This window comes from Strix uralensis, chromosome 2, assembly GCF_047716275.1.
Source record: "Strix uralensis isolate ZFMK-TIS-50842 chromosome 2, bStrUra1, whole genome shotgun sequence".
Lineage (NCBI taxonomy): Eukaryota > Metazoa > Chordata > Aves > Strigiformes > Strigidae > Strix > Strix uralensis.
Window position 1 is genome coordinate 37019379 of NC_133973.1, and position 13105 is coordinate 37032483.

The 13105-nt window shown below is 39.6% G+C and overlaps 1 protein-coding gene across 2 annotated transcripts in view; it reads right to left on the reverse strand.

Annotated features, from left to right (window-relative positions):
- Positions 1–13105, reverse strand: part of DSCAM (DS cell adhesion molecule) — a 476473-nt gene that overhangs the window by 54057 nt on the left and 409311 nt on the right. For both annotated transcript variants that reach the window (XR_012627493.1, XM_074858375.1), the window contains exons 21-25: positions 12852–13005; positions 5764–5881; positions 4783–4946; positions 1378–1476; positions 620–808 (exon numbers count right to left, since the gene is read on the reverse strand). Coding sequence is in view for 1 of the 2 variants with exons in the window: in XM_074858375.1 (XP_074714476.1) it covers positions 620–808; positions 1378–1476; positions 4783–4946; positions 5764–5881; positions 12852–13005 (724 nt within the window). In the remaining variant the exon portion in view is untranslated. The remainder of the gene's footprint in view (positions 1–619; positions 809–1377; positions 1477–4782; positions 4947–5763; positions 5882–12851; positions 13006–13105) is intronic.

Genomic DNA, 13105 nt, shown 5'->3' on the forward strand with positions numbered 1-13105 from the left:
ATTTAGATGCTATTTGAAGCATGTGTAAACCTTACATTTCATGCAATGAAAATAAGAACACTCAACTTCTCCTTCTATAAATGTTCCTTTCTTTAAGATCAGCACACCATTCTCCCTGACCACTGATCATCGCAGCATGTACACAGCTGATCTGCAGTCTCCCTTGAGCTTCAGCAAGTCATACCATTCACATCTACAGCATACCAGGTCTTCCCTATGCCACAGAATGTCAAATGAAGTGTCCACCATGCTGTGATGGTTGAGAGAGCTGCACCACCACAGGTGTGATGAAGAATTTTTACAAGAAGAAAGAAACCATTTTCTCAGGGCAATAGCAGCAGTTGGAATTGCTATAGCCTATGATAGTGGAGACACCCCTTTCCCAAATATCTACCAACCCATCTTAGAACAAAATTGTTAGAGAAATAAGGATAGAATATCAGCTAGTAAGTGATTCAAGTTCTGCAGCAACAGCCTCTTCTGTCACAGCATGGACAAAACTGGGAATGTTTCCAAAGCCAATAATATTAAAATATCCAGGACTGTCTTGTCATCCAACTAAGATCTACACCAGAATGCAAGAGCTTTAGGTGAGCAAAGGGGATGGAAATCAACATACCTTTTCCAAGTGTTTTGGCCTCAATGATCTCACTGATGCGTCCTGGTCCCACTCCATTCTGAGCAGTTAAAGTAAACTTGTACCAAGTGCCACATTTCAATGTTTCTAAACGGTAGGACCTCTCACTAGGGCTAATGGGAAAACTACCCCACTGCTCACTGTTATCTTCTGAGTACTGCAAAATATAACCTGTAGGAAAAGCACAGATGGCAATGATAAGCCAGACACAAACCACAAATTCTGCAGGTAATATGACAAGTCATTTTAAAGACCTAATAAAACTATAAAAATCCCATGAACAGGAAGATCTACAGCTCTTCCCTGACTAAACAGATACCAGACAATACATTTTGTCTACCCCTACAACAGCTTAAATACCATTTTTATGATCACTTCAAAGGGAAAAGAAAGGGATAGGCATTTCTAAATACCCTTCAATCAGTGACAAAGACCAGATGAGGAACCTGGACCCTCAAAAATGAATGGTTAGAGATTACATGTCTGGAAAAACGGAGAGAGTAACTGTCATAACAGCTGAGGGTACACTGGAAGAAAGTGATTAAATCTGTGATTAAACCACCACAAAGAGAATCTACAATTTACTGAAAGCTGTTATCATGATGATAGTGCACACTAAGCGCTGACAGCAATACAGATTTCTCTGTTTTTCTTTTTTTGTAGCCATTCATAATTATATACTAATCCTATCAACATATGATAATTTAGTAAGAAGTTGCAATTAACCTGAATTATATTACCTCGGATAGAACTGCCACCATTGTCTCCAGGTATCCAGGAAAGAGTGATAGAGGAAGAAGTAGTTTTAGATACAGTGAGTCTTGGCTGGTCTGGTGGAACTAGATTGGAAATAGTTAGAAATAGAAAATAGATTCAAATGATTAGACGTGATCTTAATTCCTTCTAACAGTCATTTATCAAATAACTGTTTTGAGTTGCAAAAAATGCAAATGATTTCTGTCAAAGTATCTGTTTAGCTGACATCTTTGGTTAAGACAAGAGCAGACAAGCTCTCATCTTTTATATTTAATTTTCTACAGAATTTTGTCTTTCAGCTCTTAACTCTTGCTTTTCTCTGAATTTTTTGTACCTGTCCTGTTAGATCTAAATAGCATATGAGCTACCCAGCCATTATCTTTTGTTATTTTTCATATTTGTTTTAGGTAGAAGCTGAATTTTCAGTGGCAGGAAACAGATGTCCACTTGCAAATGATGCCTCACTCATGCATGTGTTTGCAGGCTATTATGGCAAAAGTAAAAAAAAAAGTGCATAGCAAGAGTTTCTGTCAGCGTAACTGTGAGTGCTAACTAGGTAGCATAGGTAGATCTGTGACTGGGGGCAGATTCGTACCTCTTCCAGATCACACCATGTATTCATTGAGGCTGCTGGTATAAAGATGCAACCATATCAGTAAAGTCTGAACAAACGTGGAAACACTTCAGTTCTGCTGCTTCCCATAAACATTATCGCTGTGTCTAAACTGTGGAACATAAGAACTGCACAGTTCCCAGGACTAGCTCCTGACAGAGCACAGGAATAAGACAGAGGTCTCATCTCCCATCCAGTTTCCTTCAAAGGAAAATCCAGCATGAAAGGGCAGAGAAGGAGCCATGTTATATCTCAACAAGTTGCCCAGGGTAGAAGAACTGGGACTGGGAATTGGGACAGGGAATTGGGACTGGAAATGGGACCAAGAACTGGGACAGTTTAGGCTCAGCCTAAGTAATCCCAAATTGCACCAGTGTATAGTGGCTGGGTTTCCAGAGCTCAATGCTCAGGGGCAGAAAGTGGCAAAGTAGCCAGCTTTCTTTTCATTTTGACAAATCTATCATGAGCCAATATGATCATATGGTAGTCATAGTCTGGAGAGCTCATCTTTGACTTCTGTCTGAATCATTTAGCTAGTCATGTTGTAGAAGTGAGGTAACCAGAACCATGGCACAAAACCAGTAAGGCCGTGGAGGATAATGTTTGATAAAATAGAGAAGAACAGCAGGTGAAACTTCAAAGAGCTAGTCTACTATTTATTAGGAACCTGAAGGGTAAATATTTACTAACATTTCACCCAAATGTTTTACATCCACAATTGTAAGTTCAGAAATTGAAAGGGGGAGAAAGGGAAGTTTCTGTTTCAAATCCTTTGCACTGCTCTGGTCATGTACAACAGCACTGTGTCTGGCTCATTTTACAGATTGTTTCCTGCACAAGTGTTACTAGCAGTCTCCAAGCTCCTCAGAAATGTAGACAAAATTGAGCTTTGCTGTCTCAAGAACAAGGAGTAAAGCATGGACAGTGTCCATCATGGGAAGGGATCCAAGATGCAGCATTGAAGCTGGGACGGAAAGCCAGGGAGGAGAGACAACAGGGCAGTCATACCTTCTCCAGTCACTGCCACTGCAAGACTGGGAAGGGCCGGGGGGGCGGGGGGCGTGTGTGTCAATGGCTGCTGCTGACAGGAGCTGCCATTTCCCTGCCATAGTTAGTGCTCACCAGACACCAGTCCATAAGCAAGGCAGGACAGAAGTCACAAATGCTCTGTCATGCCCAGCAGTCTGCTGCCAGAGGACACTGGCTGCTTTGCCTGTCTTTAAGGGGTAGCTCTACTTGCAGAGTGAAACTCCAGGAAAAGCTCCCAGCTGCAGTTCATGTTCAAGTCATCAGATTGCAAAATAATGAGTGCTGATATGAAGTGGAGACTGCTGGTTTACTGCCATGGACTAGTTCAAAGAGAAGTTGATTTTAGTGCTCTCACAGGGCTAAACAGTGCTGAAGAAAAAAAAAAAAAAGATAGTTTATACTCTAAAGGAAAATTCCCTATGTGAGATGGATTTATTCCATTATTCTGACTGACTTGGCTCATTTCATGGAGAGAGACTGCACACACTACACTGTGAAAGGCTCATTGTAAAACCTTTTATCACAGCTTCACCCTACCTACAAAAGATGGTGGTCCCACATACTAAATGCCAGTCTTTCTGTCCCTCAGGGAAGTAATATTGATTTGCTTTTCATTACTGCAGTTCAATAAGAGCAAGGATATGCAATTACAAAAGTACTTAGTGAAATATAAAGATAAGATAAAGATAAGTTTCCATTTGATAGCGTTTCCTCTCCCTATTTCCTGTTGTGGTCATGCTTCAAATATTGCAGAACAGCATCTTTAGGCTCTGTTGGATTGTAGATAAATTAATATATGCTATGGCATTTGTTTCAAGGCTTAGTGGAACAGTTTATGCAGAGAGAGTTGGACTGCAGTTGAAACAAGCTCTTTCTGTGTTCCTGTATGGTTGCACTAGAAGTTTAGATTGCATAACAAGGGACAGGAGAGGGACTGACCACAATATGGCCCATATTCCCAACTCAGTTATTTGATTCCCTCTGGTACAACAATTTGCAGTCAGTTGAAGCAATCTTAGGATCGACTTTAGTGTAAGTGAGCAAGGAAATCTCCTGCGTAGTGAACTGTTGGTATGTGAATACATATGCTCTGCTTCACTTTAATGTGTATTCCTATATTGTCATCGCTTTTATACACATCAACATCATAACATACATTATATACATTTCAACATGCATATAAAAAGTAGCTGACAATATACACTAATTGAAGGTGTACTGATGTTTCATTTTAAATGCTTCCTCACGTCCATCATCAATAAAATTCTGCTCTTGCATAACGAAGTTTTTGTCCAAGGTCTCAGTACAGAGGAAAATTTCTGTTGATAGCTTTTCAGAAGCTAAAGTAAAGGCTTCAGATCTTCCTGAATTATGTAATATTTAAATGATACATGTAATATTTGTAAGGAGAAGGCATAAGTTGATATTTTCTGTGTGAAGAACTAGAAGGTAACTGAATGCAAACACTCAGTTTTCAATCCTACAAAAGCTTGCATAGAGACTTAACTCCAAGTGTATGAATCATTCCACCAAAACCAAAACATTTGCTGTATCATAAAATGTCGATGGCTGAGTCAGACTGACCTGCATAATATTTTATTTATTAATTTGGAAGCCTAAAGTTTGTATTAATGCACATTAATACTAGTATTTTACATACATCTGCAAACAAACATACCTATGCATTATCAGCACACAGCAGTTAATAGCTGTGATAACAATTATGAGATAGATCCGATAGTCTTACCTTGTACCTGCAAATTCAAAATTATTTCATCTGATCCCCAGTTGTTACTGGCCACACAACTGTAGTATCCGGAGTCTTCTGCTTTCACAGTACGGATGACAAAGCTGCCATTGCTAAAGATGCTTCTTCGCCCATCAATCATCACTAGACTGGGTGTCCCGTTACTACCTCACAGGAAACAAAGTGCATACATTAAAGAAGTTACAATCAAGATTACTCAGAAATGGATTTTTTTTTTTTTAAGCAACTAAGAAAGGAAAGGAAGAGAAAGGGTGGGAGGGATGTGTGTCCTCTTCAATAAAGACAGCAAAAGAATATTTTCTGTTGGGAAACACCTGCCATTTGCTTGAAGAACACAAATATCCTGGCTCCAGTTTGAGTGAAAATGGAAATTCACTCCTTCCTTAACTATCTGCTATTTCGTAAAAGTGACAAAATGAGTGTAAAAGGCAGTTCCTGGATACAAAGTCCATCCTTATAAAATAATAGCTATTTGTATCAGTGGATAAGATGGTTTCATAGCACTGCAGTTTCACTCCTTACACTGTGCTTGGATGAAAATTATTGTCCATATGTGTTTCCAAGTGACTTTGTCATACTGTGATACTAAAGATCAAAACAGAATAATGGAAAGCAAGTAATGTGCAAGACATGTACACTGTACTCCACAGCATGACTCAATGCATCAGACATTTTGCTTTCTCAGACTAAAACTAATTGGTGCACCTGAAGTTAAACCAGAAAACTCCTAGGTTTTACATTTTGAATGTTTACCTTTCCCTCCCTTTCTATACCTTCTAATCACCACAGCCAATTATTTTTAGTTCAAGGAATTTCTAACTCCTCGTCTACTGTGACTATGTGCAGTTCCTACAAACAGTTCTTCTTCCTGACATAGTCATCCAGGATCACCCACATTGCAACCCTGAGGATTTTAAGCAACTGGGCTTTATTTGAGCTATACATTTAGTTGCTGGTTACCTATCCTTCATCCATTTGACTGTTGGAGCTGGGTCTCCCACAGCTTTGCAAGGGAGGACAATGTCCTTCATCCAGGGAGTTGTCACTGTGCCGCTGAATGTCAAAATCCTGGCAGGAGCTGAGCAAAACAGAGCAAGAAAGACTGATATTAGGTGTTAATTCATATAGCTCTTGCAAGGGAAACATAGACATCTGGAATTAAATGTGGAAAACTAAACCAATCTGTTTCAAGCTGTGGTTTTAGGAAACTAATTCCTTTTAACTCATAATATCAGCTATTTATTCAAGCACAAATATTCTAGTTTTAGTATCTGGAAGACAAGTAACTAAAAGAGAGATGAGGCAGAGGACTGGAAGAGTCCTTGAGGAAGAAAAGAGCAAAACCAGTTATTGATAGTTTTTACTGATTTTTATATATTTCATAGTAGAAATTATGGATGAAAATGATGTTAAACAGCTATGGTATTAAGCAAAATAAACCTTCATGTATGTACATGTTAGTACATTGCAGGGTCTATCTGAAGTCCACAAATATGAAAAAACTCTTAAGTCAGTTTAATTTGTGTCAGCTCTCATATCATCTAAATATATCAACAAAAATATCACTCCTGTAGTTTGTTTATAATATACAGGAACACTAGGGTTGTGTTAGAGCTTCATTGTATGTTATTACTCAAAAAATGACCCTTGATAGAAATAGACTTCTTGTTGGCCTCTAAATATACATTTCAAAGGCACATAGTGAATACAGATACATGAAATACTGGTATTTTTAATCCTGACTTCAGTCATGCACACTGATCAGAAATTTTACTTAATAATCCATTTTGCACCAATTAGAAAAACATGAATATGAAAACCAACATCAAATAAAAACTGGGACAGTTCATCTCAAAAAAAAATCATACACAAAAGAAGAGGCCTTGAAGAGTTAAGGGAAATCACCTGGGTAGGCTGCAGTGGGGCGTGAGATATTCATAACAAGAAGAGATTTCATAGATTATGTGATCAGTTTGGACTGTGTTGCCTATGTTCTCTTCAAGCATTGTTGAAGACTAAGCTTCTTAAGAAATTTTTCTCTGGTCAAAATTTTAACTGAAAATACAAGAAGTGTCTCTTTAAAGATTTAGGGTAATGGACAAAGTCAAGGTTAGGAAATGGGACATTACTTTCCTAACAGCCAAACATCGACATGTCTCGTCCTGGCTAAACAGCAGCTGAAGACCCCTGGCTCCCTCCTTCTGGCAGCTCTGATGGTTCGTCCCGGCAGGAGGGTGCTGCAGCGAGTGCTGCCCTGAGGAGGTGGTACACCAGAATGGTGCAAAGACACTGGTCAGTCAGTAAGTCTCATGATACAGCCTTGTTTTCCACAGTGACACTCCTAAGGCCATATCTTCTAGAAAAGATTTACATCGGCCTATACTGCCACAAGCCATGGGCTAATTGACCAAGCTAACTGAAACAGAAAAATGCTCAATCTACCCAGAGACATGGTGTGAAATGCTGACTCCACTGAAGTCAGTGTGTTAAGTGTTGGAAGCGTGAGAAAAGCAAAACAGTGCGAAATCTGTAAAACACACATTTCCTTGACACAGGGTGCCCAGAGCAAGCACAGGATGGGATGGAGGTCCAGTGATTTGTGTTTGTCGTGGTGCCAAGGAGGAATGCGAAGCGAAGTGTAGGCTGCGTGGTCCCATTCTTTCGCTTATCTCAAGGATTTTTGCAGTGGCCAGCCGGCCTTGTTTCTCATCGTCCCTCTTTTTCCCACAAAAACCAGCTGTATCCCTCGCACCAAGGAATGTACTGTGTCGTTACTCAAAAGATAATGGCTTGACTACAGTCCCACCCACTTACATATACATACTAAGATAAATACTACCCCGAGTTTGTGTCTAACTCGGAGGGATGATAATCTGACACCAAATCAGAGGGACAGGGTTTGTGCTCCTCGCCCCCCTCCCTCCCCCCCCCCAGAAGAGATGCCTTTTGATAAAATTTGAGCCCTCGGCTATGTTGAGTGATTACCCGGGAAATAAGTGTGTGTGATTGCAATCATTTTCCTTTTGTGTAGTGCTATATAGCCAACCTGCAGTTTGTGCATTTATCATAGGCAATCTCAAAGAACCTGTAGATGTTGCATAAAAATAAACCGTACTATTCATGAATCTGACTGCTTCTCTTGAATGCAACCGGACCTACAGCATATGGGCTGTTCGTGCATCTGGGTCAGACCTGTAGTTACGGCCCTAATTGGCATACCTATTAAGAGATAAGTCCAGCCGCCCCTAGTCCCTCTAATCAATGAGGACTGACTAGAACGCAAGTCATCTCTTACCAAATGAATTCATCACCTTAAATGCAACACAGTGTTACAAGGCTCACTTGTCTTCAGTGGTTCCAGGTTTTCATTGCAGGAGATATCTAACAGTACTCGTGCCATCTTAAAAAAGATGCAGGAGATGCTGTCAGGTGTGACTATCTGCAACACACCCATAAGCATCTGGACTGCTCATAGTAGCTGCAGTGCATTCTGAGCAATGGTGGTTAGAAACTCAAATTCCTGTTCCATGCAACATTCCCTCTGTAACATGAAGCCTCAAAACTCATTTAAAATGAACTATTAATCTTCTTCTCCCTGGCTTTCCCACCTCTCCAGTGTTTCTTGAAAAGGACTTATGTTGTAGCTCCTGGTTTTCAATATTCTGTGTGTCCCATTTTACAGTGATGTGTGGAAGCAACACAAACCTCACAGAAGCCTAAGCCAGTAGTAAGATCACAGATCACAACTCAGAAGTGCACATTACAAAAGCATGCTGCACTATTTTTGTGCAAGTACCCACAGCTTTCTATGGACTATCTTATTCCTTTCATGATCTGAGTGCTTTTAAAAGAGAAGGTAAAACAGCATGAAAATTCTTAACTCCAATTTCCTTTATAGCTTAACTTTTAGTAATGTTCTAAGACTGCTAACAGGTACACAAACAAAAGAAAACTAGAAACAAAATAGATGTCTAGTGAAATTCATCTGAAAGCAATAGGTTTGAAATGGTAACAGGCATTCATAAGGTTAAAATTCCTTAAATCTCACCGACCTCTCACTTGTGAAACAAGGGAGCTTTACGCAGCACGTGGGCTATTCAGTTGCAGCGTTCACCTCTTTGTTATTGAAGCTACCCACATGCTCACCAACTACCCACCTGTCTTATATTACAGGGCGTGGCACTGGATTAGGACTGAGTCTGTTCCTATTTTTTGCAAATTACCGAATCATTAATTGAAGATAAAGAGGTGCCTTCACAGAACAGTGCACTGTCTTATGCTAATACAGTTTTCTGCATGTTTGTTTGTTTAAATTATGACTCTTATTACCTATACTTACTGTCATAGGAAAAGAAACGGGCAGAAATTCTTTGCAAGAGGCCGTAACACTTTTTTTTTTTTTTCCTCTAGAGGACACAACTGAATTTTAAAAGCAAACTGTGTAGGGAAACTGAACAAGAGCTATGATAGTTCACTGCTGCTCAGCTTAATCCAAATACAAGGACCATCAGTGAATACGTTGGGTCAGGAGCTTCTTTCATTTACTTTCTCACAGAAGAATATCCTGTGTATTCCAGTATGATGAACTATTAAAGAAACAGATCAATGGAGTGTGTGTACTGTCATATAAGCCCCACATGTTGTTTAAAAACATTAAACACACAAAGTAACGTAGACTAGGCGGCAAATCTATTCAACATCAATGCTCAGGTAGTCTACAAGAACAGGGTAAACTCAACATTGAAGTCAGAGAGTTATCCCCAGAGGATCAGATTGCCATGGGTCTAGAGCTGTTATTGTCATGTTGCTGGCAAATGCCATTCTCATCAGTCATGGACAGGAAATAAGAGGAACCAGGTGCATGCAAGATTTGCTGTCTTTTAGATATATTTCATAGGCAAAATCCACAATTTTCAAGTCAGCAATGAAGCATAATTTGAGAGATGGGGACATAGCCTGCTTACATAGAGGCTGAACTTTCATTGCCATGATTAGTTTCTGTTTGTTGGGTTTTTTTGTTTATTTTTGTCAGTTAATTACAGAGAACAGCAATCTGTTCTGAGAAACGGAGACACTAAAGAAAGAAATGTTAACTTGAATTAAGCTTTCATTTAAATTGGACTATCCATTTCACATCAACCCCCCATCTAGACATTCTCATTGTTCTCAAAGGGGTTCTTAAAGGGTTTATAATTAAGTTGACATAATTCAATTCAAAGTTAACTCTCATTAGCTGTCATGATGGTATCATTACTTGGACAGCTACTGTGAAAGAAGTGGAGAAAAGAAGGAAGCAAACAATGTCACAATAATGACCCATAGGATGTTCTTGCACTGGGGATTTGTGGCAAAATCAGACCATAACTGCTCCTAACCCTGTGATATGTTACTTGCTTCAGACGTACTGGGGGGTGAGAGAGGTATTCAAGGGTATTAGCTCTACTCATCCTTCTTCATTGTGTGTCCACTGCTCTTATCACTGATCACCACATTCTCCCAGCTCTCTAAAAGGCCCAGTGATGCATTCATACAGGAAATCTTGTACATGATACAATAATTTCTTACCTGGCTACATCCGAAGTTCATAAAATTGCTACCTATCAGTATTCCTAGTGTCCCTCACAACCTCCACTAATGGATTATTTATCACTTTTTCAATCCTAAGTACGTGTAAGAGATGCTTGTCCTGAGCATCATCTAATGCAGACTTTATATTGGAGTATCATTACTAGCTCTAACATTGGATGCATCCTACCATCCTTCAAAATAAAGTCTTGTTCATACTGATTTGTCTATTGAAGCAATTAATCATTTTTCCTTAAAGTCTTCTTTTTTCATACAAGCTATTTTTAAGCTCATTTATTTGTCATCATGAATCATGTTAAATAAGCTTTGGAAGAGCAGAATTAATTCCAGTTTCCAGTAAGCTTGTTCAGTTTATGTACATGTGGGTCAATTTGTAGCTTCTCTATTTTTGGCAAACCAAGAGCAATTGCATACTACATTTCCTCACAACTAGAGGTTATAAATCTTGGTACCTGCAAACTCTGCATTGTTCTGTATTCATCTTGCCTGCATACTTCCCTCTTTTTTAAATGTCTGGGACATAGAGGAAGAGAATTTCTAGTGCATTATGTGCAGCGGCATCTGCATGCTCCTGGGTTTGCCTGAATCCTCAATCTATTAGTATTGCATCATGTTGTTGTCTAATTGGTTTTGCTCTTATTTGAGCATCTATTTTTATGCCTATTTTTGTTTCCTTTTTTCCTTTTCATCGCCACACATTCACTACACACAGGTAACAGCTGCCCTAAAAGGGGAAGCACACTGAAACCTTTGCCCTGGTTCCCTGAGGTGTTTTTTCACGATCTTCCTTCACAGATGTCCTTTACACTCATTCACCGTTTAAGATCTCAGCTTTGGTCTCAGTGATGTTTATAATGCAGTATGCAGTTATCCTACAAGAAATTCACCAATGGAAAAGCTCCTGATTTTTCAGATCCTTCAGACTTTTCATAGCCTTTCAGACATCCTTCAGGTCACTCCACTAACACCATGTAGCTACTAAGAGAAAGGGTCTTCTGAAAGACTACAAAAAATGCCAGAAAGAAGCAGAAAGTGAAAGTGAGTTTTCTCAGTTGGCAGAAAAAAACTGTAAGCAATGGTATGGGGAGCAGGCATTTCCCTGCTTGTTCTGACTCAGGCCTCTTTGCCTTGCTAGACCCTCCCCATATTTACACTGATAAATCTTCCATTGTGATCTACAGTAGTAACTCAGTAGTCACTATAGGCTTCTCACAGCAATGTTGAAAAATATCCATCCCATATGATAAAAACTTTAATTTAGAGAAGGGGCAAAGAAAGACATGAAAATTACTGTCACAAGCCTGAGGAACCCTGTTTGCAACTTTTGTGTATTGGGAAGCTATGTCATGTGTTGAAATAGTACCCTCCAAATATCATCACTGCCATCCATGACAATCGCTCTGATAGTTAATCTACCACCATCAAACTGGTTATCTACCACTGACATAAGAAGGAACAGCAAGCTTCCCTATGGTGATGGTATATGCTCTTCCATGTAGAAACTGCTTTCATGGTGTCATTTGGCTGAAGTCCTGCAAAGCTTTTTTAGAAAATATCTGTCCTCATAAAGCCCTAGACACTTTATTTTACATTACTACATCATTAGCCACATGACTGAAGAATTAGCAGGCTTGAAAAACTGCAATTAAATGCACCTAACTTTGCAACTCTAGGAACCTGTGCAATACACTGTTCATACTGGCACGTGCTTTGATGTTACCAATTTGAGGTGGAGGTGGGGGTGAAATCAGTCTGAATACCCCATGTAGAGATTGAGTACTGATGGGACTCTTCTCACTTGGCTGTCTAAAATATTAGGTCTCTATCTCCAAGCTATGGTGCTCTAGTGTTGTGAGCATCACATTCCACAGTACAGGTAAGGCAGAATTCATGGCCCCAAGCATTTTTAATGGAACAACTAATACAGCTGGAAAAAAATATGCAAGATTGGAGGCACATTATCCCTTCTTCATATCTGAAATAGAAGCAGCAAACTTCAAAGCTAATGCAAGTTGAGAACAATTGTTCAGAGTTTAGATATTTTAATCAGACCATTTTATACAGAAGATAGTACACAAGAGATATTAATAAGGAGAGCAATGATAAAGAAGTTGCATGGCAAGAACAAAGAGAGACACATTCAGAAGGGGATGGGGATCATCTGCAAACTCTCTGTACCCAACAAAAGAAGATAGAAATTGCTCCAAAAAGCAAGTTATGTTCTTCTAAGGTAGGTGGGACGAATTACCCTCTAGAGGAGCACGTCTTTCTCTCTCTGCTGACTACAGCAAAAGCTTGGGCAATTATCTGAGAGTTGTCATCTAACTTTTGGAGAGAACTGAAGTTATTCTGATAAATCCCACTCTCAGTAAGCAATGAGGCATAAAGAAACCACGTGACCATTATAACAGTAATTAGCATTGTAAAGGTCTGGATTGCTTTAAAAAGTGCTGTCACTGTACCTTTAGCTAGTGGTTCCACAGTGATAATCTCGCTGCTGTTGCCTCTTCCCGCAGCAGTCACTGCTACCACCCAGACACTGTACTGGCGATTCCGGCTCAGGTTGGGAATTCTGTAGGAAAATGAGTCGGGAGAGGCTTCAAACTCGCTGATTACCTGTGGTGGGAGAGACAAATGTTTCCAGACTAAAATAAACAGTATTTGGACAAAGTCTGCTAAGCTGAGTGCTACAAAGCCTCTTACTTCAGGGTACTTC